This window comes from Panthera onca, chromosome D2 (assembly GCF_046562875.1).
Source record: "Panthera onca isolate mPanOnc1 chromosome D2, mPanOnc1 haplotype 2, whole genome shotgun sequence".
Classification (NCBI taxonomy): domain Eukaryota; kingdom Metazoa; phylum Chordata; class Mammalia; order Carnivora; family Felidae; genus Panthera; species Panthera onca.
Window position 1 is genome coordinate 26,308,880 of NC_138349.1, and position 25,543 is coordinate 26,334,422.

A 25,543-nucleotide genomic window follows, 5' to 3' on the forward strand; every position below is an offset into this window, starting at 1 on the left:
GCGTGATTGCGTTTTCGCCACATGGAGGGCGGGGAGGAGCGTTTTACGACAGCTTGGGAAGGCAATATACGGCAGTAGGAGGGGCGAGAAAGAAGGCGAAAAAGAATGGGAACAAGAGCACTTTCAAAAGTAAGTGACAGAAAGGCAGGAAGTGGGAGGTGGCGACCGCCTATAGCATTTGCGTGTAATAATTACCGTTTATTTCAGACCTGCTATTTTTAGGCACTGTGAGAGATATTTTACATTTTATGACCTCCTTTAATTCAACAATCTTATAAGGGAGTGTTAGCCTCACTTTACAGGTGACTGAACCGAGACCCAAAGAGGTTAAAATAACTTGCCAAAGTCAGGCAAGAAGAAAGTGAGTGTCAAGATTCCAATCCAGGTCTCATAAACGTAGCCAGAAGGAAGCTTCTGAGATACTGGTAATGTTTTTTGATCTGGGTGGTGGTGACTTTTTTTTTTCAACTTTTACTTTTGTAAAAATTAAGCTACACGCTTTAAGTTTTGTGAACTTTACAGCATGTATGTTATATATAGTTGTTATTTTAAATTTTGGTTTAGTTTATTTATTTATTTTGAGGGAAAGAGCGAGAGAGAGACAGCAAGCAGGAGAGGTGTAGAGAGTGAGGGAGAGAAAGAATCCCAAGCAAGCTGTCTGCACTGTCAGCGCAGAGCCTGACGCCGGGCTCAGATTCACGAACTGTGAGATCATGACCTAAGCTGAAATCAAGAGTTGATGCTTAGTGGACTGAGCCACCGAGGTGCCCCTAAAAACAATTTTCTTAACGTTTATTTTTGAAAGACAGACAGAGAATTCCAAGCCCGCTCCAGGCTCTGAGCTGTCAGCACAGACCCAACAAAGGCTTGAGCCCATGAACCTGATGAGATCATGACCTGAGCCAAAGTCAGAAGTTTAACCGACAGAGCCACCCAGGCGCCCCTATATATTTCAATAAAAAGTTGAGTACCTAAATTTTGTCATTGAGAAATGTGTACGATCTGTATTCATGCTATGTTATCTTTTGTTACAAATAAACTGTATTTTAACCGTGTATTTAAAATATTATGTGCCGTTTTGTAATGCTTCACAGGTTATAAAACGCTGCTGCATATTTTATCTCATTTGAATCTCACAACTCGGGGGCTAGATGCAGACAAGTGAGCCAAGGAGTTGGGAAAATCTAGCACAATTATTCAAGTTGTTGGTTTTTAGGTCTTACTGGCTTCCTTCAACAATATTCAGTAGCTGAATGACCTGGAGCAAGTTACTTAACTCAAGTTGCCCAATTTCTAAAATAGGGATAATAATTGTACCTACCTCACAGAGTTGTGCTAAGATTAAATGAGATAATGTATATATAATACCTAACATGTAATAAATAGCTGTTGGTTACTTTTCCTTCACCTTAAAAGGTGTCCTGTAAATGTTTGATAAAGTCCAATTATGATGTTCAGGGTGATATTAAGACTGAAATATGAAGCTTAACTAATTGCGTATCTAAAGTAAGATTATGGAACATGGGGGAAGAGACGGTGGAGGGGAAGATGAGCAGGAGTTGGTTAGCATTTACCCAGCACTTACCAACAGAGAGAGAACCTGAATCTCTTATGAGGTGGGGAGAATTTGTCCTTTTCCTTAGGATCATTCAACTAATTTTTCTGATTCAGTATTCACTAATTAACTTGATAATTGGTAAATTATTGAGCACTTAGCTGAGGGATGCCATGAATAACAAGCCCAGGCATGTTTATTGTTCCCTGGGAAGTTACTTTACCCCCTTACTAATAGTAAATTAGCATTCTGGTGCAGACATTAGTCCTGAGAATCAGATCCTGGAAACTGGATCCATCTGTACAGCTGAAACCCAGATAGTGGGACTCACAAAGGTACAGCCACCCCTTTTCCCTCTGTAGGGTCTACCTTTCACCTAGCTTTGTCCCTTAAGTTCCAAAAAGTCTCGGTTGGAACTTTATACCACAGTAAAGTATATTGAATAACTGCAAGGCCCACTTTTAATTTTTGTTTCTCTTTTCCCTTTTTTTTTTTTTTTTTTTTTTTTTTTACTTTATTTACCTAGAGGTGCCTGGGTGGCTCAGTTGGTTGAGCATCTGACTTTGGTTCAGGTCACGATCTCAGTTTGGAAGTTCAAGCCCCACATCAGGCTTGTTGCTGTCAGCACAGATCCTGCTTTGGATCCTCTATCCCTCTCTCTCTCTCTCTCTCTCTGCCCCTCTTCTGCTCACACTTGCTCTCAAAAATAATTTAAAAATTAAATAATTAAATAAATAATTATTAAAAATTATTAAAAATTAAATAATTAAATAATTAATTTTTTTTAAAATTTTTAAAAGTTTGTTCACCTATTTTTAGAGAGAGTGAGTGGGGGAGGGACAGAGAGAGAGGGGGAGAGAATCCAGAACAGGGAAAGCCCAATGCGGGGCTCGAACTCCTGAACCATGAGATCATGACAAGAGCCAAAATCAAGAGTTGGGTGCTTAACCAACTGGGCCACCCAGGTACCCCTCCCCTTCCTTTCTAATCCCTACTCTCCTTCTCCTTCTGCTCTCTTCTTGGGGTGTATTAAGAAGTCAAGTGTCAATCTGTATCTTGTTCCTTTACAGAAGAGCTACTCTCTCTCTGGTTGTTTCTCTTTCTCTTCCATGTTCTTTCTTTTACTCTTCATGTGTCAAGGGTTGGACTTTTCATGTCTATTCTGATTGGACCTTTATGCGCTCGTTCAATCTGAGATTTTCTTTTTTAATTCTGGGGATTTGGAAACATTATATCTACAAATATTTTCTCCTTTCTATTTTTCTCCTTCTTGTATTCTTATAGTACAGATATTGATACTTTTATTTCTTTTTTTTTTACTTTCTTTAAAGTTTATTTATTTATTTTTGAGAGAAAGACCAAGAGAGTGAGCAGGTGAGGGGCAGAGAGAGAGGGAGAGAGAATGTCAAGCAGGCTCCAGGCTGTCAGCACGGAGTGCAATGTGGGGTTCAAACTCACAAACCATGAAATCATGACCTGAGCTGAAACCAAGAGTCGGACACTTAACTGACTGAGCCACCCAGGCACCCCAATGCTTTTATTTCTATCTTCTAGGTCTGCTTTCACATTTTCATATTTACCCCTTCCTATACCTTCTAGAAAAGTTCCTCTACCTGAAGTTTCAGTGTAATCATTCTCGGCTGAGATCCATATTACTACATAACCCATTTATTGAATTATTTACTTCAACCAGTATATTTTTCATAGTATTTTGAATTGGTTATTCATGATTTATTATCCTGCTTTAACCCATTTGGGAGATTTTGTCCCTCCTGGGGACATTTGGCAATATATAGAGACGTTTTTGGTCGTCACAGCTCACAGTGGTGCTGCTGGCATCTAGCCTGTAGAAGCCAGGGATGCTGCTAAACTTCCCACAATTCACAAGACAGCCCCATCCCACCACAGCAAAGAATTATCTGGCCCAAAATGTCAATAGTGCCCAAATAGACAACCCGTGATGTAACCAATATGAACTCCTTTCTTTTGGGGGATATTATTTATTTAAATTTTCATCTGATGCACTTAATCTGTTTTAACTAGTCTAAACTCTTCAGTTTCTCACTTCAATGCAAGTTGCACCTGCTATATCTCATTACTTTTCTTGATTAATTTGTATTTCAGTGGAGCTATAAGCTACCTTGGCTAATATGTATACCCAGAGGGAGAGGCAGAAGCCCAGCATTGGAAAAAGGTGAGAGATGCACCAAAAGGAGGAAAGTCTATAGTGTCACTGTCTGGGCTCCATCACCCCATTTGCCAACTCGCACGCACACATGTGCACACACACACATCCTCAGGATTTTCACAGTTTTTACAGATGTGTCAATTTGGGTGCCACCTCAGGTTGGGTATGATGGGGAGACCAGCCACCAGTGTGAATTTTCATCTTGTTTGGTTCCTAAGTTTAAACTCATACCAGGGGGATCAGGCTGAAAGTTCCAACCCTCTAATCACATGGTTTTTTTCAGACCTCATCCTGAGGCTATCCAGGTGTCTTCAACCTCCAGTCATCTCTTCAGCATACAAAAAGACACTTATTACTTAAGAGATTCCATAGATTTTGTGCCTTATATGCTGGGGGTGGGGGTGGGGGCCCACAGAGGCCGAATGGATATTTCTCATTATGTCACAAATAGTTTTACTATGTCCTTTCCAATGTCCTTTACTGTGTGCCTTTTATTTTTCTTGTCTTATTGCAGTAGCTAGGACTTGCAATAGGACTTGCAACCATTTTGTTGATCTCCTTAATCTCCCCAACACTTCTCTTTCTGGTCCTCTAGCTGGAAAGGGAGTGGGCTTTAATTTTCTGCTCTGCTGTGTACTCCCTGAAAATGCAACTAGTGTGGAGCCAAGAAGCAAGAGGATATGCAGTGAAAACAGTAGTGGGGACGCCCCCTTGCTCTTGGGACCAGAGTTCTCCTCTCAGAGTTTTAGGTGCCTGCCTGGCCTCTACTGTCATCCCACATCCATTGCCACGATGGACCTGCCTATGGACTGGTGTGAGAGAGAATAGAAAAACAAAAACAAAGGGAAGTTTGGATTTCCCTCATTCTTTGTGACCTACAGTGGTCCCCTTTCCTGGCCCTGAAACCATGATAGAGGATTTCTCTCAGAGTTCTGTCTTACACACCTGGTGCACAGTTCTGAATTTCAGCTTGTGTTTGAGTCCAGGCCAGGAGATAATAGAGGAAAAACAAAATGGGAAATGCAGTGATGGTTCAGTTGTAGTTAGAGTTCTGGTTGCCTTCCCCGATCTGCCTCTTACGAATTGCATTCTAGAGTCAATAGATAGCTGTTCCATGCATTCTGTCCAAAGCTTTTACCTGTATTCAGTGAGAAATACAGAGTGAAGCACTTAATTATCACAACCCAGTAATCTTAGCTACATTGGTTGATATGTATTTTAGTTTATATCTTGTCTTATCATTAGACAGTTTGAACATCTTTTCATATTTTGGCACTGTTTTTATATTACTTGGGGGATTAAGTTTTATCTTTGTCCCCTAATTTTTAAGTTTTTTTCATCTGTTTAGCATATTAGGTCCTTATCTGAGATATGTGTTGCAAATACTTTCTCCCAGTTTGGCCATTGTCTTTGATACTGTTTATATTTTGGGGACCATGCAGAAGTATTTTTTATGTCAAACATGTCAACTTATTTAATTGCATCTGGATTTTGAATCATAAATAGACTTTCACCTAAGTTAAAGAAAGATTCACCCATGTTTTCCCCTAGAGCTTATACATTTTCCAATGAGCTCTCTCATTGGTTTGGGACTGAACCTTGAATATGATGTGAGGTATAAGTCTTTTTCAAAAGTGTTCGAGAAATCCCACAACTGGAGCACCTGGCTGCCTCAGTCAGCAGAGCATGTGACTCTTGATCTCGGGGTTGAGAGTTTGAGCCCATGTTGGGTGTAGAGATTACTTAAAAATAAGAAAACCTTTCTAAAAAATCCCACAATCTTCTCAAGTTTGGCAATTCACTAAAAGTATTCATAAGACTCAATTGCAGGTTATTCTCAAGGCTAAAGCATATTATAGCTAAGGATGCAGAGCAAAAGCAGCAGGAAGCTGTTCATTGGCAGAGTCCAGAGAGGCCAAACACAGGATTTTGCATCTTTCCCATCTAGGCCCACACAGACATGCTTTCTCTCTACCATCAAATTACAGAGACAAATATGGGGCACCTGGATGGCTCAGTCCAACTTTGGCTCAGGTCATGATCTTGTGGTTTGTGACTTCGAGCCCCCGCATTGGGCTCTGTGCTGACAGTTCAGAGCCTGGAGCCTCCTTCAGAATCTGTGACTCCCTCTCTCTCTGCCCCTCCCCCCTTCATGCTCTGCCTTTCTCTGTCTCTCAAAACATAAAGAAATGTAAAAAAAGACTTTTAAAATTTTTCACATGCCTATAACCCCTCAGTGATTTCTCACCTCATTTATAATAATATGCAAATAGTTTCCCTTGGTTCAAATCTCCTGCTTACTTGAAGCCTATGTCTCCAACTTATCTCCCATTCATTTGCCGCACACTTTGCTTAGGCAACTCTTCCCCTCCACCTCCATTTTCTTACGGTTGACTCCTATTATACCTTCTCCACAGGTCTATCGACTGGTGTGGTAGTTCACACTTAATGCTAGGATATTAATTGTTCTACGGTTGGGGTCAGCAAACTATAGCCCACTGTCTTTCTTTAGAAATAAACTTTTATTGGCACAAAATCAGAGTTATTTGTTTATATATTATCTATGGCTGTTTCTGTGCTACAGCAACGGAGTTGAGTAGCTACAACAGAGGCTACTCAACTGGCCCATAAAGCCAAACATATTTACTATATAGAACTTTACAGTTGCGGAGCCTGGGTGGCTCAGTTGTTTAAGTGTCTGACTCTTGATTTGTGCTTAGGTCATGATCCCAGGGTTGTGGGATCAAGCCCCACATCGGGCTCCATGCTGAGCATGGAGCCTGCCTGAGATTCTCTCTCTCCCTCTGTCCCTTTCCCCTACTTTTGCTCTCTCTCTAAAACAAACAAACAAAGTTAAATAATTAAATAAATTAAAAATAAATTTAAAGAACTTAAAGGGTGCCTGGGTGGCTCCGTTGGTTGAGTGCCAACTTCAGCTCAGGTCATGATCTCTCAGTTCTTGAGTTGGAGCCCTGGGTTGGACTCTGTGCTGACAGTTCAGAGCCTGGAACCTGCTTCGGATCCTATGTCTCCCTCTCTCTCTGCTCCTCTCCCACTCGGTTGCTTGGAAGACTTATACAAGATATGTAAAAGTGTTCATTTTCAACTGTTGGCTAAAGGACTCTCTACCTCTGTGGACCCAAACTGATCTTAAGGAGATTGTTGCTCTGTTTCAGTATCTTCCAGTAGTTTTCCATAGGCTGAGTCCTTTTCTTTCCTCAGTGGCCCTCCTGATAATAGTCTCAGCCAAGAAGAATGGGTTGCCCTATTGTGCAGGTCTAAATTGGTCTAAATTGGTCTATTGGTCTAAATTAAGCTAAACCAACATTTAGGACCTATCCATATATCCATACCCCTACCCCAAGTGACAAAATTTTGCCTTATATACTTTAAAAGATTTGGTTCTCAGAACTATCATTGGAGACATTTCATTAGCACACACACACACAAAAACTCTTTAATTATTATTTTATTTTTTAAGGGTAGAAAAGGGCTATCTAACATTCTTTAATACATGATAATGATGTGCACCAGACATGTATCTGTGGGTTCATGAAAGCATGTCAGAAAAAAACTGCTTAATCTTACTTAGTCTTTCTTTCTTGGGTTCAGTGTCATTTTACATGAAGGCTTATTATTATTATTATTATTATTCAGGAATTATTTCTATTGTACAATTTTTATGACCTCTTTTTTTGTCTTCCAAGTCTTTAAACATAATTTTGAAAAGAAAAAAAGAATGTATCATTTTCATATTTGCTACTGTACCCTCACTGTTTTTAGCTTTTACACTTAAGTCCATGATCCATTTGTGTGTATGTGTTTTAAGTAGGCTTCACATCCAGCACAGAGCCCAACACAGGGCTTGAACTCACAATCCTGAAATCAGGACCTGAGCTGATGGAGCACCTGGGTGGCTCAGTTGGTTAAGTGGCCCGATCTGGAATTTGGCTCAGGTCATGATCTCACTTTTTGTGAGTTCAAGCCCCACGTCTGAGCACAGAGCTCATTCTCTCTCTCTCTCTCTCTCTCTCTCTCTCTCTCAAATAAATAAATAGGGGCACCTGGGTGGCTCAGTCAGTTGGACATCCAACTTTGGCTTAGGTCATTATCTTGCAGTTCGTGAGTTCAAGCCCTCATCAGACTCTCTGCTCTCAGCACAGAGCGCACTTTGGATCCTCTGTCTCCCTCTCTCTCTGCCTCTCCCCCGCTGGCTCTCTCTCTCAAAAGTAAACATTAAAAATTTTTAAATAAATAAATAAACTTTAAAAAGCTGAGATCAAGGGGCACCTGGGTGGCTCAGTCAGTTAAGCATCCGACTTTGGCTCAGGTCATGATCTCGTGGTCCATGAGTTTGAGCCCCGTATGGAGGTCTGTGCTGACAGATCAAAGCCTGGAGCCTGCTTCAGATTCTGTGTCTTCCTCTCTCTCTGCTCCCTCCCTGCTCATGCTCTGGCTCTCTCTGTCTCTCAAAAATAAATAAACATTAAAAAAAAATTTTTAAGCTGAGATCAAAAGTTGGATGCTTAACCAACTGAGCCACCCAGGTGCTCCAAGTCGATCATCCATTTCAGCTAACTTTTTTTTTTTTATTTTAAATTTTTTTTTTTTTAACGTTTATTTATTTTTGAGACAGAGAGAGACAGAGCATGAACGGGGGAGGGTCAGAGAGAGGGAGACACAGAATCTGAAACGGGCTCCAGGCTCCGAGCTGTCAGCACAGAGCCCGACGCGGGGCTTGAACTCACGGACCGTGAGATCATGACCTGAGCCGAAGTCGGCCACTTAACCGACTGAGCCACCCAGGCGCCCCTCAGCTAACTTTTGTATATGGTAAGAGGTGAGGGTCCAACCTCATTCTTTTGCATGTGACTATCCAGTTATCCCAGCACCATTTGTTGAAATTCTTTCCCCTTTGGCTGTTTTGGGAACTTTCTCAAAAACCAATTGACTACAAATGTGAGGGTTTATTTCTGCCTTCTCAGTTCTATTCCATTTGATTTGCGCATCTATCATTACGCTAGTACCACAGTGTTTTTTATTATTGTAGCTTTGTAGTAGGTTTCAAAATTGGGATGTGTGTGTCCTTCAACAATGTTCTTCTCTTTAAAGATTATTTTGCCTAGACCTAGTCAACATTTTGTAACAACAACAAATGAGTATATTCATCCACTGCCTTTAATTAGATTTAGTATAGTTCTTACAAACCTTTATAATGGAATTCTAAGGAGTCTGTTTTAGATGGGGTATTTGGAAAAACAAACAAAAAACACGTTTTAATTTGGTAAGGTACCATGATGCTAAATACCTTTGGAATCTGACTTTTCAGAGGAATCTAAAGTTTGATTTTCTTTCACAAATACAATTTGTTGTATAACATCAGAAGACATGATCTGTAGGACTTGAGCAGCAGTGCAGAATTTTAGATCATTAGCCATGTGATCCTTGAAATTAAGACAAAGCTATGAGTTTCAGGAACCCTCACCATGTTAGCAAATCAGCACAAGAAGTAGGGTAAATAATAATATTTACAAATCAAGTCTAGACCTAGATTAGAGTCTATATTTTGGGTCAGAGTTATATCAGTAATTATTTATATAACATATTCATCTGATGATTTGAAACTGTTTTAATAATACTTTTTTTGAAATGAATATTGATACCATAAAATCCTTTGTATTTTTTTTTAAATTTAAGTAATCTCTACATACAACATGGGGCTCGACCCCAAGATCAAGCATCACATGCCCTTCCAACTGAGCCAGCGAGACGCCCCAGTCCTTTACTAAAACAAAAATTTTTAATGTTTATTTATTTGTTTTTGAGAGACACAGTGCAAGCAGGGGAAAGGCAGAGAGAGAGGGAGACACAGAATCTGAAGCAGGCTCCGGGCTCTGAGCTGTCAGCACAGAGCCTGACATGGGCTCAACTCAAGAACTACAAGATCATGATGAAGTCAGATGCTTAACTAACTGAACCACCCTGGTGCCCCTGATTTTTTTAAATCTGCTTTTAAAAATTAAAGACTTTGGTGAATTGTTTATTTACAAAGAGTATCAGGAAATCACTGCAAGTCCCAAGGAACATTTAGGGGTTTCTTGATTCCCCAACCAGTCCCACAATATTGGTCATGGATCTGCTTTAAAAAGTTTGCACCCAAGGGGACCTGGGTGGTTTAGTCAGTTAAGAGTCTGACTCTTGATCTCAGCTCAGGCCATGATCTCATGGTTTGTGAGATTGAGCTTTCAGTTAGCTCTGTGCCAACATCGCAGGAACCTGCTTGGGATTCTCTCTCCCCCTCTCTCTGCCCCTCCCCTGGTTGCATGCTGTCTCTCTCTCTCTCAAAATAAATAAGCTTTTAAAATACATAAATAAATAAAAATAACAATTTTGTACCCAGAGACCCACTATCCTTCACAATCAACATTTATAATCAAGCAACAACTGCCATCTCCTAGTTAATTAATGTGTGAGCCCTTCATAACGGTTTTTAGATATGATTTTCTTTTTTTTTTTAATGTTTATTTATGTTTGAGAGGGAGAGCACGAGCAGAGGAGGGACAGAAAGAGAGAGGGAGACAGAATCCCAAGCAGGCTCCACGCTGTCAGCACAGAGCCCAACATGGGGCTCGAACTTACAAACTGCCAGATTACTACCTGCACCCAAATCAAGAGTCAGATGCTTAACCCACTGAGCCACCCAGGTGCCCCTCTTGTTTTTTAAGTAGGCTCCACACCCAGTGTGGGGTTTGAATTCACAACCCCGAGATCCAGAGTCGTATGCTCCACTGACTGAGCCAGGCAGGCACCTCTAGATATGCTCTTCTGTTTGAATATCAAAGCACCCCCCCCCAAAAAAAAACCCTCTAGTACTGATGTTTCATCTTTTCTACAGCATCTCTGTCAGTCTAATTAATTATCATGTAAGGAGAGCAATTACTCGTTGTATAGGTCCACTTCTGCTGTTTTGTATTTACACCATTTTAACAAGTTAACATTCGGGGTGAGTTCTGGCTCAATCTGGGACATGATTCAATTCTGGTGCCTTGTCAAAATGTAAAGGTCCCAGGTAAGTGCCCCAAATATAACTTTGATGTGGAAACACACTTAGATCATAATGGAGATACAAAAAATCCTCATTTTATGAAATAGATACATTTTGGAAGGCCTCACATATTATAAATATCACATAGTTAAGCCATTTACCATATGGATTAGTCGTTCTACCAGAGAAACATAAGTACTAGGACACATATTTATTAAGAGATTTATTACAAGGAATTGCTTTAAACAATCCTGGAGGCTTGCTAGGCAGATCTGAAATCTGTAGGGCAGGCCAACATGCTGGAAACTCCTGGGAAGGATTAATACTGCAGTCCTCAGGAAGAATTTCTCTTCCTCAGGTGAATCTCAGTTTTACCCCTAAGGGTTTCAACTGATTGGATAAGATCTGTTCAGATTATATGGGATAATATCTTTTACTTAAAGTCAACTGATTGTAGATGTTAATTACATCTATAAATGCCTTCACAGCAATACCTAGATAAGTATTTGAATCACTGGGTACTATAGCTTTGCCAAGATGACATGTAAAACTACCTTTCACACCCTAGGACCCACAAAGCCTGCAGATATTTCTGTTTACTAACTAAACTGCTACCCCCCGTGGCAGTAATGCAAGTTCATAATTCAGTTAGCTTGCCAGATTTGAAAATGTGCAATTCTTGATTACATCTTTACAATTTTGAGGATTCTCAATATTTCACACTCTACATAAAATATAATATTAATAAAGTAGGCTCTGCGCCTAGTGCAGACTCCATTGTGGTGCTTCAACTCACCACACTGAGAGCAAGACCTATATCTGATATCAAGAGTTGGAGGCTTAACTAACTGAGCCACCCAGGCACCCCACACTACAAAATTTTATGATTAAAACGCATAGTACAAGTAATTATTTTGTCTTACAATGTTGAAAGGTGAAAAGCTATGCCTTTATCTAATGTAATCAGGTGGAAGCTCTTACAGTTTTAGGGTCATGTAAGGAGACTATCTCAGGTGTCTATGTCCCTTTCAATCTCTCTTTAACCATCCTCTTTCAATATCCTAGTCCAGTTCCCATCCCCCTTCCTCGAGGCTTTATACTCTTCCATATAGGAGGAGACATTTCCTTTCTTCCACTTTTTGAATCTTGCATACTTCAGTATCTTAGGCTTGACCAGATTTTGGCGACTACAGAGGGAGAGGGAGAGTCTAGTCCAGGGGCAATGGGTGCTCATCAAATCAGGTTCAATTTTCCCCAAATAAGCATAATGACTTGATTTCCTCACCAGTTCCCTAAGAAGTATGTACACCACTCCCAAATTAACATTGATTTTACTCAGTGACAACACATTCTCTCTCAAGCGTGATCCCCCCACCCCCAGCATTATTTTGTTAAGGAGCTTTTAACTCCTTTCTGAATCCAGCTTACAAGCATCATGACATTAGCTGGCACTATGTTAACAAGGATAAACTACGCCAATGCCATATCTCTTTCATAAAAAAAATGGGGGGTCGGGGGTAGGAGTGCATGAATAGGTCTCAGTTCCTGCTACAATAGACCTTTGGTAAATATTTGTTGAAGTAAATATAATGACTTTCTTCTATGTGATAGGGACTCGAGGATGGTCTTTAAATGGTGATTAAATGTCCATCCTATGGCAATAAAAGATTTAATTCCTCCAAATAAACTTACATATTTCAAAATAGACATGTCATACTTCCTCATGGAAATAATCTTGGATGAAAGAAACGCGCAATCGCCACTCAAACTTAGGTCATTATGGTTCATAATACGACATCATGATGGCACCTATTTCAGCGCTCTGCGCATCAATCCATACAGACAGAATACTGCTGTCTGGAATGGTACCAATTTTGTCATTTTAATTTTTTTTAACATTTTTAAATTTATTTTTGAGATACAGAGCACAAGTGGGGGAGGGGCAGCAGAGAGGGAGACACAGAATCCCAAGCAGGCTCCAGGCTCTGAACGGTCAGCACTGAGCCTGACCTGGGGCTTGAACCCATGAACCATGTGATCATGATCTGAGCGGAAGTCATATGCTTAACAATTTAATCGTTTTAAAAAAGGGAGTGAAGAGGGACAACCGAGTGACTCAGTCTGTAGAGCACGGGACTCTTGATCTCAGGGTTGTAAGTGCAAATCCCATTTGGTGTAGAGATAAGTTTAAAAAAGCAAACTGCTTAAAAATTAAATTAAATTAAAAAGGAGTGAAGAGAGCATCAGCCTTCCAAAGTGAAAACTTGATTCTTCTAAATGTGGCCATGGGCCCCACCCTATATGCAGAACGGCTCAGTGCACGCCCAGGTTTAGGTGAGGGCAGCGAACCACATTTCCCAGCGGCCCTGCAGGTCTCTCGCGCCTGCGCACTGGCAACGTAGGCAGGTCGGCAGTACTCCCGCGCTAGCCAGCCCCTGGGTCTCGTCTCGACCGGCCTCTAGCCCCGGCATGGAGAGGGTTTCGTTGGCGACGGGCAGCGCGGGAGCCGCCAGGGCCGAGGGAGCTGCGGCCATGCCGCCCCCGCCAGCCGTGTCCCCTCCTGCCCTCACCCCGGCACCCGCAGCGGGGGAGGAGGGCCCGCCGCCTTTGCCCGAGGCGGGGGCTCCCGGCTGCTCGGGCGCCCGGCCCCCAGAGTTGGAGCCGGAGCGCAGCCTGGGCCGCATGAGGGGCCGCTTCGAGGACGAGGACGACGAGTTGGAAGAGGATGAGGAGCTGGAGGAAGAAGAAGAGGAGGAGGAGGAAGAGATGAGCCACTTCTCGCTGAGGCTGGAGGGAGGCCGGCCGGACTCGGAGGACGAGGAGGAGGTATTTATAGCCCCTGCCTGACCACGCCGGGGCAGAGGGGCCTCCGGGACGAAGCCCGCCCTCCCCATCGAGGGCCGGGCCGCGCGTCCCCGGCTCGCGGTTGTAGCCCTTGGCACTCGCGTCGACCTCCACCCTTCCCTGCTCTACCTGCCCAGGCATGTGGCGCGGACTGGGCTTGTTTCCCCGCCCGACCCCCTGTCGACTCTTTGTGAGGTTCCTGCCGCTCACTTAGGCTCTCGGGGTCCGACTCGATCTTTCTGTAAATCATTATTAAATTATGCCAGGCGGGTGGGCGCGTAGGGTGCAGTGCTTCTCTTTCCAGGAACTTGCAAGTCGGACGAGAAACAGTCCATTTCTTCTGCAGGGTGTTGAGAGGATGGCACACTCTTCCCTATCCAGTCAATCTCTAATTGAAAAGGATGGTTGTTTTTGTTTTGTTTTTTGTTTTGTTTGTTTAATGTGGTAGGGCATACTTCATCAAGTTGGGTAATACACCTAGCTAGTCAGAATTGACCTATTAAACGTAAACACCTGTATATGGAAAGTTTGACCGTTTTGTAAGTATTTCATAAAGTAAGATGCTCCTCATCTGGCAGTATGCAGTATATCCAGGAGAATAAAGTCCTTTTGAAACACTGGTTTATATTGTGTTATTGTAACTTTCAGAAGTATTTTGAAGGGTTGGAGGTACTGTAATATTGTGGTGTTGCAAAGTAAGTTACATTGTTCATAATGATATGTGGGGATTATGGCTTAAGAATTTGAGAAGGCAAGGGCTTGTATTTTAAAACTACTTCCATTGCATTTGCAGCGCCTGATTAATCTCTCAGAACTGACCCCGTACATCTTGTGTTCCATTTGCAAAGGTTACTTAATAGATGCAACTACCATTACAGAATGTCTTCATACATGTAAGCATATAGTTCACATTCTGAAATGATACATTCAATTTTTGAAATGTCTCCAAAGCATCCTAATTTAACCATTTTATTTTTCAACAGTTTGTAAAAGCTGCATTGTAAGACATTTTTACTATAGCAACAGATGTCCAAAATGCAACATAGTAGTACATCAGACACAACCTCTTTATAACATAAGGTAAGAAAAATATATAAGTAAAATTTATATTTTAAATATACTTTGTTTAATGAAAACTTCTAGTTGTGTAGTTGGGAATGAATTCTTGACCTGTTTCAAAAAGGCAACTACATATTCTCTGAAGAAATATATCTAACACACTTACTGTGTGCCAGGCACTGTGATACCTTCTGGGACCAAAAATAAATAAATAAATAAATAAGCACAGGCCTCTCTTTTTGAGGGTTTTAATTCCATCAGTCAAGTTCCTGTGGCTAGTTTAGGTTTGTCATTTGGGGATAGTTAGAATTCTGCTTTTTAAAAATGATGCCTGAAACAACTGGCCTCTTTAGAAAAACCGGTGTGTCCTAGGTCATTGTGGCTTTTTCAGATTTTCAGTTCATACTATGTTTCCTAAGTGAAGAAAAATATTAAAAGTGGATTGGTTTTCATTTGTTCAGCAAATACTATTACGTTTTTACTATCTTTCTAGAAGAATGGTTTGCAGATGATGCACAGAAGTTCAAAATCCAGTTTCCGCACTCAAGCTCATATTCTTATCAGGAGAATAAGAGAGTCCACATGGAACAATTTAGCAAACCATTCAATAGTCTGTGATTACTTATGATTACATATAATTAATGACTTGAGGTTCTCACGGTTGAGAACTGGTGCTACCTATAAAAGTAACTCACCTCGGGGGTGCCTGAGTGGCGCAGTCGGTTAAGCGTCCGACTTCAGCCAGGTCACGATCTCGCGGTCCGTGAGTTCGAGCCCCGCGTCGGGCTCCAGGCTGATGGCTCGGAGCCTGGAGCCTGTTTCCGATTCTGTGTCTCCCTTTCTCTCTGCCCCTCCCCCCCGTTCATGCTCTGTCTCTCTCTGTCCCAAAAATAAATAAAAAACGTTGAAAAAAAAATTAAAAAAAAAAAAAAAAGTAACTCACCTCTGAAAAAGGAGATATCCACTCCCAAGAGAAAGCAGTTATTTACAAAGAGCATCAGTTATTCTCACTCTGTACCAAAATGCATTTTGCTGAATTCTGAGGTATTCTCCATCCTTTCCTTTTATTAGGTTGGACCGACAGTTACAAGACATAGTGTACAAATTAGTGATCAATCTAGAGGAAAGTAAGTTTATTTTATTACATGGTTGTGAACCCCAGAATCTCTGCTGACTCTACTAGTTACATTTTAAGTGTAATTTAGTCTGTGTTTTATCATTTTTTAGGAGAAAAAAAGCAAATGCATGATTTCTATAAAGAAAGAGGTCTAGAAGTACCTAAACCTGGTAAGTTTGGGTGTATACCATAATGTATTTATAGATTAAAGACCACTAACTTAACGAAATTTATTCCCTATGAAATTATTTTTGGTGATAGCTTGTTTTCTTATGCTCAAAGAGCGAGAAAGATGATGAAATTAATGATGTGTAATTCAATTTAATTAATTATAAAAATTAAGGAGTACAGGCTCTGGAGCTAGATGGTCTGAGATTGATCCTAGCCCTGCCACTTTCTGTGTGACTCTGACAAATTACTTCAATGTCTCAGACTCCTCATCTATAAAGTAGGGATAATCATAGTACTTCCTAATATTGTTGTGAGGATGCATTGAGTAATACAAAGCACTTAAAACAGTGCCTGGAACATAGTAACTGTTCAGTTTTTGTGATGATGGTGATGTGATAGCTTAGAAATTAGATAAATTTGTGTTTAAGTCCTGGTTCTTCCACGTACTATATATTGCCTAATCTCACTTGAATAGTAATCTCCGTTTTTTTACAGTTTTAAGTAAAAAAAAAAAAAAAAAGGCAGTATACCTATGTCATGGGATCATGATTAGGGTTAAATGAGAATCTGCACGTGCAGTGCTCAACATGACCCCTGAGCCCTTGCACACAATAGTGCTTGTTAAGGATTATCTACAACCGTTGTGTTATGAGCCCTCTCTGTGGCCCTGATAAACCAGCCCTGTATACCTGCCTTCCATTGTGGAGTGGTCCCCACGTGCAATTTCACTGGCTTTGACAGATTATTTAATGTTATTAAAGGGAGATTGAGTGCATTATCATCTTTTAAATAGTCAACATAGTTATAATATCTGTGTAATATTTTTCAAAGATCTCAATTCATGAAACTTTTATTCTAACCCAACTTTTTTGTTTGGCTTTTAAATAGCTGTTCCACAGCCAGTCCCTTCGAGCAAAGGAAGATCTAAGAAAGTCTTAGAATCAGTGTTTCGTATCCCACCTGAACTTGATATGTCTTTACTACTAGAGTTCATTGGGTGAGTACCCTTAATCTCTCTACCTCTTAACCTTAAAATAAAGAATTTGTTAAGTCCAACAGTTATGAAATCATCCTTAACGTAGGTAAAATCAAATTTTTGTGATATCCTTTTAAAAATTAATCATGAAATATTTAAGACTTAGAAAAAGGTCTAAAGAATAGCACTATACCACTTCTGTCACCATCATCAGGCTTAAGAAATACCGCACGCTCGTATGGCACAAACCCTTCGGCCACCCCTTCCTGCTCATCCCTCTGTTCTTAGAGGTTAATAACCAGGCTCCTAAAAGTAATGATTGCGATTCCCATGGTTTCTTAAAATATGTTTATCACACGTATTTATCCTTAAGCAATGATGTAGAATTGCTTTTGCCCATTTAAAAACTTTAAATGGTATCGCTGTGTTTTCCAACTTGTTTTATTCACTCAGCATTGTGTGATTCATCCATGAGGAAATGTGTAATTCTAGTTGATTCATTTTCACCATTGCCTGGTATTCCCTTAAAATAAATATACCGTAATTTATCCTTTCTTGTACAGTTGAACTTATAGCTTGTTTCCAGTTTTTTGTTTTTTTTTTTTGCTGTTATAAATAATGTTGCTTTAAACATTTTTGTACGTATCTCTTTGTGTATATGTGAGATCGTTCTCTAAGAGTATAGATTTGCTGAGTTTTAGGATATATTTGTTTTCAACTTTACTTGGTTTTGCCAAATTGTTTTCTGAAGTGGTTGGATATCTTTCCAATTGATATAAATTGCTTCTTTCAAACTTTATATGTAGCATATGGTATATTCTATTATATTGCAACATTGTTAAATACAGTATCATCATAGAGTTGGCATGTATCAAACTGCAGTTTTCAAAATTCTTACATAGTTTGCAGAATAAACTAACATGCTTTTTTTAGAAAATCTAGATTTTCCATTTTGTGTCGCTGATGACTATTTTACTTTTCAGTAACTTTCTCCTTATAATTCTAGATTGCCTGTATCATCTATTTAGTATCTAGCTTGTGCTATGTTGTGTTTACCTCTTTATGTGGTCAGTCACCCTATGTTCTCGGCTGATATTAAGGACACCTAAGGGGCGAGAACACAAAGCCCATGTAGTAGTGGTTGATAACAAAATAATCCCTTTGGAGGAATGAACAGAAACTATGTAATACCAAACTTTAAACAAGCAATTTCTGATAATAAAGAATGTGTTCCAATCTAAAAAGGACCTGGTTAAATAATGGTATATAGCACATGAGTATGTGCTAATGTAACAGCATATATGCTTAAATGGAACAATCAACAAAATAAGAGAATACATCACATGTGCCCATGTATGGTTTTTTTTTAAAGAGCATGGTGGGAAATGTATATACATTTCTTTTTTACATGCACAGATCATTCCTGAAAGGACATATAAAAGAAATGTTAATGTGTTAATGGCAGTTGCCTCTAGAAAAGGGCAACTGAAGTCTGTGAGTCTACAGTAGGGAAAAAGTCTTTTCGTTGTGTTTGAATTTTTACTATGTAACCTGATTTTTTGTAAGTCTGTTTAATTAAAATTTGAAAACTGAAAGGAGTTTATATTTCTAAAAAATATTTTGGGGAAATGTAAGGTTTTCTACTGGTACACAGTAAGAACTGATGATCAATTTTTTATACATTTTTTGAAAAGTGGCAGGGATGTAAAGATGGCAAATAAGTGATGGGTATGCCACCATTACCTCTGTCTTTGCCCGCAGCAGAAATCAATAATAAATCATGGCAGGCTTTCCTGATGAGTGAGGATTGACCACAGTACTCAGGGCAGTCATTAACACTTACCAAATTTGTTTCATTAGCAAATTTTCCCTGCTGTAGAATAAAGAGCCCTCATGCTCTTTCCCTGCCATGGGGAGTCCCAGGGAGGCAGAGGCTCTGTTGCACTCAAGCTTCGCTCCACCGGTAACCCACCACCATGGCTGAGGAAGGCATTGCTGCTGGAGGTGCAACGGATGTTAATACTGCTTTACGAGAGGTGCTGAAGACTGCCCTCTCCCGCGATGGGCTGGCGTGTGGAATTCGCCAAGCGCCAAGCCCATCTTTGTGTGCTTGCATCCAAGTGTGATGAACCTGTATACGTCAAGTTGATGGATGCCCCTTGTGCTGAATACCAAGTCAACCTAATTAAGGTTGATGACAACAAGAAACTAGGGGAATGGGTGGGCCTATGTAAAACTGACAGAGAGGGAAAACCCCATCAAGTGGTTGGTTGCAACTGTTTGGTGGTTAAGGACTGTGGCAAAGAGTCTCAGGCCAAGGATGTCATTGAGAAATACTTCAAACGCAAGAAATGAACAAATAAAAGACTTGGTTCTTGTTCTAAAAGAAGAAGAAGAAGAAGAAAAAAAGAGCCCTTGCTTGGAATAAGGGAGGATCTAGGTTTAAATCCTAGCTTTTCTGTTATCTAGTTTTGTAAACATTAACAAATTGCTTTTTGTTTATTCACAAGATGTTAAGGTCCAGCTGCATACCAGCACAGCACTCTGCTAGTGGTTGAGAATATGGGTTTGAAGAAGTCAGCCATGGCCTTTGCCCTCACAGAACTTCTAGTCTCAGAGCTTCAGCTTCTCTATCTGTGAAAAGAAAGAATTGAGCCTTTTGTGTTGATGATTATGATGAGTAGTCTGACTCATAATATAGCCCTTTATCCATTTTCAACTGGTTGAGGGGAAAAAAGCTTTCAGAGTGGCAAGGAGTCTTTTTGAAAGAAAGCTTCCAGAAGCAGAGAGTCCTTTTGAAGTCACCAGTCCCCAGAGTTCACTACATGGAAAAGCTTTTATGTTCTCACATAAGTCAGGCTACTGAGGGTAACGCATAGGCAGCTCTCTCATGGCAGGACAAGTGCAGATGAGTTTTAACCTGATGCAAGTACAAAAGCAAATTTGGTCCATCTGTTGACCCCACTTGAGTTGGAGGAGCAAAAAAAACCGAGGTAGGTTCATCTCATGGGCAGTGACTTTTCAACCACTGGAATATGAAGCTAGGTCCCCCCCTAAATTGGGTATGCGTGTCTTGTGATATTTAGATAGTCTTGTACTTCTTGTTTTTGTTCTTCAGTTTGTGTGTAAAGTAGAAGATTATAAAAAGAAATAACCTCAGGCAGGCAGTATAGTGTATATAGAAACCATAGACTTTGAAAAGTCTCAGTAACTAACGGTATACAACCTTTGGGATGTAGCTGAATTCTCATCAATTTCTGTTTTTCTAAACTGGGGATCATAATAGCATCTAACAGGAGTGTTTTAAGTATCAATTTATGGTATTCCTACCATGTCTAAACTATTAGCAATGTATGAATATTGAAATAATGCAGGGTCATTCAAAAATAAAGGTTAAAGTACTCTGTGGTCCTGTAATATGTACATCTGCCTAGTGAATAAAATGGACTCACATGAGATCAGTATGATACAGCCAAAATTTAATGCAATCTTCAGCTCAGTAACACTTAGTCGACCAGGGAGTTGCTATCCAACTGTACGCTGTATTAATCCAACTAGTGTATTATGTTGAGCTCTGGGCACTACATTTTAAGAGAGAGGTTGGTAAAATGAGGTGTAACCAGAATAGCAAAAAGTTGGAAAACCATGTCATATGTGGTAAGGGAAGGAACAAAAATAGTCTGAAAAAGAACAATCCTAAGCCCCTTAAATTAATTTCAGATCTTTAGAGGGTTATCATATAAAAAGAAAAGTTGGATCTAGTTCACAAGAGTACCAAAAGACAAAATTAGAACTAGTAGGTGTAAGTTACAGGGAGAAACATGTTTGATTCAGTGCGAGCAAGCCATTTCTAACCAAGTTGCCCACAAATGGAATGAACTAACTTGTCAGTTGAGAAGTTCTCTCTTTAGGTGCTTAAGCAGAAGCCAGATGACTGTACATCATGGATTCTATAGAAATAATTCTTGTAACAAGTAGGATATTTTATTTTACAACGCTAAGTTTATATTATATATTTTAGGTTTATATTACATTCATACGTATATATATATAACATTTATATTAACATACTGTGTGCTTATAATGTAGCTTTTATGTTATCTTTTAATATATTTCTTTATTATATTTGTATTATAAGAATATTTTGTAGATGATGCAATTGTGGTCTGGCCTACTCTTCACAACACTATAGGAAAGAATGTGGGTTCTGATGCTAGGTACACATGAGTTGGAAGCTTTATCACTTAGTAGCTCTGTGACCTTAAGTTACTAAACCTCTCTGAGGCTAATTTTCCTTATCTGTAGAAGGGAGATACTAATACCCGATATGCAGGGCTATTATGAGGACTAAATGAAAAGCATGCATCTTCTATGAAGACCTAATACAATGGCTGTGCATAGTAGATGATCAACAAAAGTTAGAGCCTATTGTCTCCTCATGACATAAATGTAATGGACTTAAGAAGTCCCTTTGCACTTCTAGGTGAAGAGCAAACAGCAAATCATGCCCATTATGCTATAAGCAAACTAACGAAATCTAGTAGCCTTCTTGTAAGAAATCTATCTTGTAAAGGTTACTGTAAAGAGAAAACACATTAATTATGATAGGAAAAAAAGAAGTCTTACTTTAAATTGGAAAATGTTAAAAAAAAAATAAATTGGAAAATGTTAGAATGTAACATGCGGGGGAAACCTAAATATTAAGGATATACTCTTCACTCCTGGAAGTATACAAAGTAGTGTAAAATAGCGGAGAAAACTGCCTTTACCTTCCAGTAGGTGGCAGACCTGACAACCACTTTTCTTTATTTCATAAAAGGGTAGGTGGTGGCGTTTTAAGATTAAATTGATGTTCCTCGAGCATTTATATCCATGTTATTTTTCTGTGTTTTATGATTTAACGTATAGTTTAAAATGTTGATTAATTTTGCTTTCATTTTTCAGTGCTAATGAAGGCACGGGACATTTTAAGGTATTTTATTTTCATTTACTTCACAGGAAGACCCTGTAGTACACAATTTGGTAGTCAGATTAGCAATCATGGAGATTGCTTTCAATTCCAGTAGTGTTTTGTGAATAAAAGTGGTAGAAATACGAAGTACGTTCAGTAATGCTGTCATAATAAGTTTATGAGAAAAGAGTTAATACGTAGGGATTTGTTATTAATACAGGACAGTGGTCTAAGGAAATAGAAGTGAGATATTTCTAAAACTCTAAAACCAAATACTAGGATAATTTGGTGATTTAAAAAAATGTTTCAAAGCATTTTTTGCATGGTTGGCATTCGGTTAAATATGAGCTTAAATTTTTATTTGCACATAACATTTTGGGCTCAAGGTAACCTGCCCTAACTTGTAACTTCATTTACTGAATTTTTAGAAGAATGAACTCCTTTGTAACATACGTAAGTTCAGAGTTGTCTCAAAGGCTCTATTATCACAGGTCCCATTGTACACAGTGTTGCTCCTATAGGATGAGTCATTCAGGAAAAGCTAACTTTTTTTTTTTTTTTTGAAAAGGTAACTTTTTAAAAAGGGTTAAATCAGGCCTTATACTTACTTGGGATTGTAAATATATAAGGAAATAGCTTTGATCTGTTTGGATTTTTAGTGACTTTGTCAAAGTCTGTACTAACACTTGGGTGGATTATATCTGGTTCGGTATACTGTTTTGTGAATACAGTTGCTGAGAGACATGAACTACAGCACAGGAGTAGGTGGCTACTTCTGTGGATGAAGTATATTATAGATGTTTCCTAGAGATCAGAGTGATGGAGGGGATGCAGTGTTAAGTTTGGTAACTTTGAATTTATTCTAAGTTGTAAAAAATCAAATTTATGGCAATTAACTTTAGGAAGTTCTTTCATAGTAGTGTGGTGGGTGGGAAAGTGGCATATAAGTTTCTGTATGGGTCAAGTATAGTGTCCTATGCTCCTAGAGTTTGCTAAAGATATTTGTCCAATCATCTGTAGTAGCCAGACACCCAAGAGAGTGTAAAAACTTCATGAAGAAAGAGCTAGAAATTAATTAGCCTGTTGCTTCCACAAAAGCATATGGACCTAGAATATTTAAGTAGTTCCAATCCTAACACATTAGAAAAACATGACAATACCACCTGGAAAGTATTCTTGCCAAAACAAACAAATGTTATGCTGATCACACTCCTAGATTTAATTACTAATTTACAAGAAATCCAGGGATGTTAAATGACACTGTAAGAATATAATAAGCCAAATCTAGACAATGGAAACAATTCTGTTTGTTCAGAATAAAAGGGAGAGGTGAAGAGGGAACATATAGATAGGATGATTAATTAAAAGAGACTCAAGGGATGTAACTAACTACAATGTATGGAGTTTATTTGGATTTGATTTGAAAAATGAACTGTAAAAAATTTATGAAAAAATAGCCCCAAATTGGAAACACCCCAAATATCCATCAATTGATGAATGAATAAACACAGTATGATATATCCATACAACAGAGTATTATTTGGCAATAAAAAGGAATCGAGTACTGATACATGCTACAACATGGATGAAGTTTTAAAATATGTTAAATGAAAGAAGCCAGGCACATATGCATGATTCCATTTGTGTGAAATGTCTAGAGCAGAGAAATTCATAGTAACAAAGTATTATAGATTGGTGGTCGCCGTAGTCTCAGGGCAAAGGGAGAAACTGGGAGTGATTTCTAATTGGTGTGGGGTTTCTTTTTGGATGATGAAGATGTTCTGAAATTAGATAGTGGTGATGAGTTGCACAATTCTACCAATAAACTAAAAACCATGGAATTGTATACTTTAAAATGGTGAATTTAATGATATATGAATTATATATCAATAAAGCTGTAAAACTTTTAAAAAGTAAGCCAAGATCTGATGGAAACTTTGAATAGAATTATTGTTCATAATATATTTAGGGTATGTATTTTGAGAGTATAAAAAATGTATCGATAAAAATATATGCATAAATTGGAATTTTAGTTTGAGTCCGTATTTGGTTTAAATTTTTTTCATGAAATCTGTGTTTTATTTTTGTTTTCTCTTTAATGGTAGCCATAAAAAGAGTAAAATCATTTCCTGCTGGGTGAGAAAATTGAGACAATGGGTGAAATTTGAACATATACTAGATATTTTTTGATATCGAGGGATTTTACAGTATGATAATGGTATTATGTGTTTTTAAAGAGCTCTTACCTTTTAGGGATACATACTGAAGTATTTACAAATGAAATAATACATCTGGGGTTTGCTTCAAAACTAATGGGGGCAGGAAGTAGTTGCAGTAGGAAATGAGTGGGGTATATTTAAAACAAAATTGGCCTTGAGTTGGTAAAGCTAAGTGATGGTATATAGGAGTTTGATGATACTATTCTCTTATAGTTTTGAGGCATTAAATTTTCAGTTTTAATTGATGATACAGATGTTAATTTATAGGTTTTATGCCTATGAGAAGTGATGATGAATCTGTTGGTTCATATCTTTGAGTTTAAATAAATATGTCTGAGCAGGTTGTTAAACTCTTTACCATGTAGACCTGTAGCATGAAAGTCATAAAACCTGTTTGCTATATTCAATTTCAAAGTGTTTCACAAGGCAGTAATACAGTCCAGATAATTTTTCCCAGGAGTCATTTTTTTTTAACTTTTAATTATGAAAAATTTTAAACATAGTGAAAAGTAGAACCTCCCTGTCACCCAGCTTTACCAGTTAACTAATGGCCAATTTAATCTGTACCTCTGTCCACTTCCCTATTATACTGAAACAAATCCCCAGCATTTTGCCACTTCATCTGTAAATATTTTAGTATTTAAAACAAAATTTTTTTTATTACTTATTTTTGAGAGAGAGAGAGAGACCGAGCCCGAGCAGGGAAAGGGGCAGAGAGAGAGAGAGAGGGAGACACAAAATCCAAGCAGCCTCCAGGCTCTGAGCTGTCAGCACAGAGCCCAATGCGGGGCCTGAACCCATGAGCTGTGAGATCATGACCTGAATCGAAGTTGGACACTTAACATATTTCAGTATTCTTGAAAGAAGAGTCTCTTTTTTTTTTTTTAACGTTTATTTATTTTTGAGACAGAGACAGAGCATGAATGGGGGAGGGGCAGAGAGAGAGGGAGACACAGAATCCAAAGCAGGCTCCAGGCTCTGAGCCATCAGCCCAGAGCCCGATGCGGGGCTCGAACTCACGGACCGTGAGATCATGACCTGAGCTAAAGTCGGATGTTTAACTGACTGAGCCACCCAGGCGCCCCAAGAGTCTCTTTTTTTTAATGACCATGTATCATACCAAAAAAAAAAGTTACAAAAACGTCATTGTCATGAAAGATAAAAATAAAGTGGCAGAGCTATTCTTTATTAAAGATTACAGAAACATAACAAAATGCAATGTGTGATCCTTCACTGATATAAGAACAATTTACAATGGGTATTAGACAATTTATAAAAGAATTTGGACTATTTAGATAATTGTGTTGTATTAATGTTAAATTCCTGAATATTATATATGTTTCATGATAATTATATTGTAGTTATACAGGAGAGTCCCTTTATTCTGAGAAAATAATTGCTAATATGTTTAGGAGTAA

The 25,543-nt window shown here is 39.0% G+C and overlaps 1 protein-coding gene, 1 long non-coding RNA gene and 1 pseudogene across 2 annotated transcripts in view; all 3 read left to right on the forward strand.

Annotated features, from left to right (window-relative positions):
* The first annotated feature begins 40 nt into the window (after positions 1–40).
* Positions 41–7,173, forward strand: LOC144613195 (uncharacterized). Its single transcript, XR_013550559.2, has 3 exons — positions 41–129; positions 3,680–3,749; positions 4,027–7,173. It is a non-coding gene; the product is annotated as an uncharacterized LOC144613195 (long non-coding RNA).
* Positions 7,174–9,719: 2,546 nt separating this feature from the next.
* The window catches only part of PCGF6 (polycomb group ring finger 6), a 38,117-nt gene continuing 22,293 nt past the window's right edge, over positions 9,720–25,543 (forward strand). The window contains exons 1-7 of the mRNA XM_060641603.3: positions 9,720–13,614; positions 14,426–14,525; positions 14,616–14,712; positions 15,763–15,818; positions 15,919–15,978; positions 16,868–16,976; positions 21,900–21,927. Coding sequence (XP_060497586.1) covers positions 13,258–13,614; positions 14,426–14,525; positions 14,616–14,712; positions 15,763–15,818; positions 15,919–15,978; positions 16,868–16,976; positions 21,900–21,927 — 807 coding nt within the window. The 5' untranslated portion in view covers positions 9,720–13,257. The remainder of the gene's footprint in view (positions 13,615–14,425; positions 14,526–14,615; positions 14,713–15,762; positions 15,819–15,918; positions 15,979–16,867; positions 16,977–21,899; positions 21,928–25,543) is intronic.
* On the forward strand, positions 16,987–21,023 carry LOC132684954 (small ribosomal subunit protein eS12 pseudogene; annotated as a pseudogene).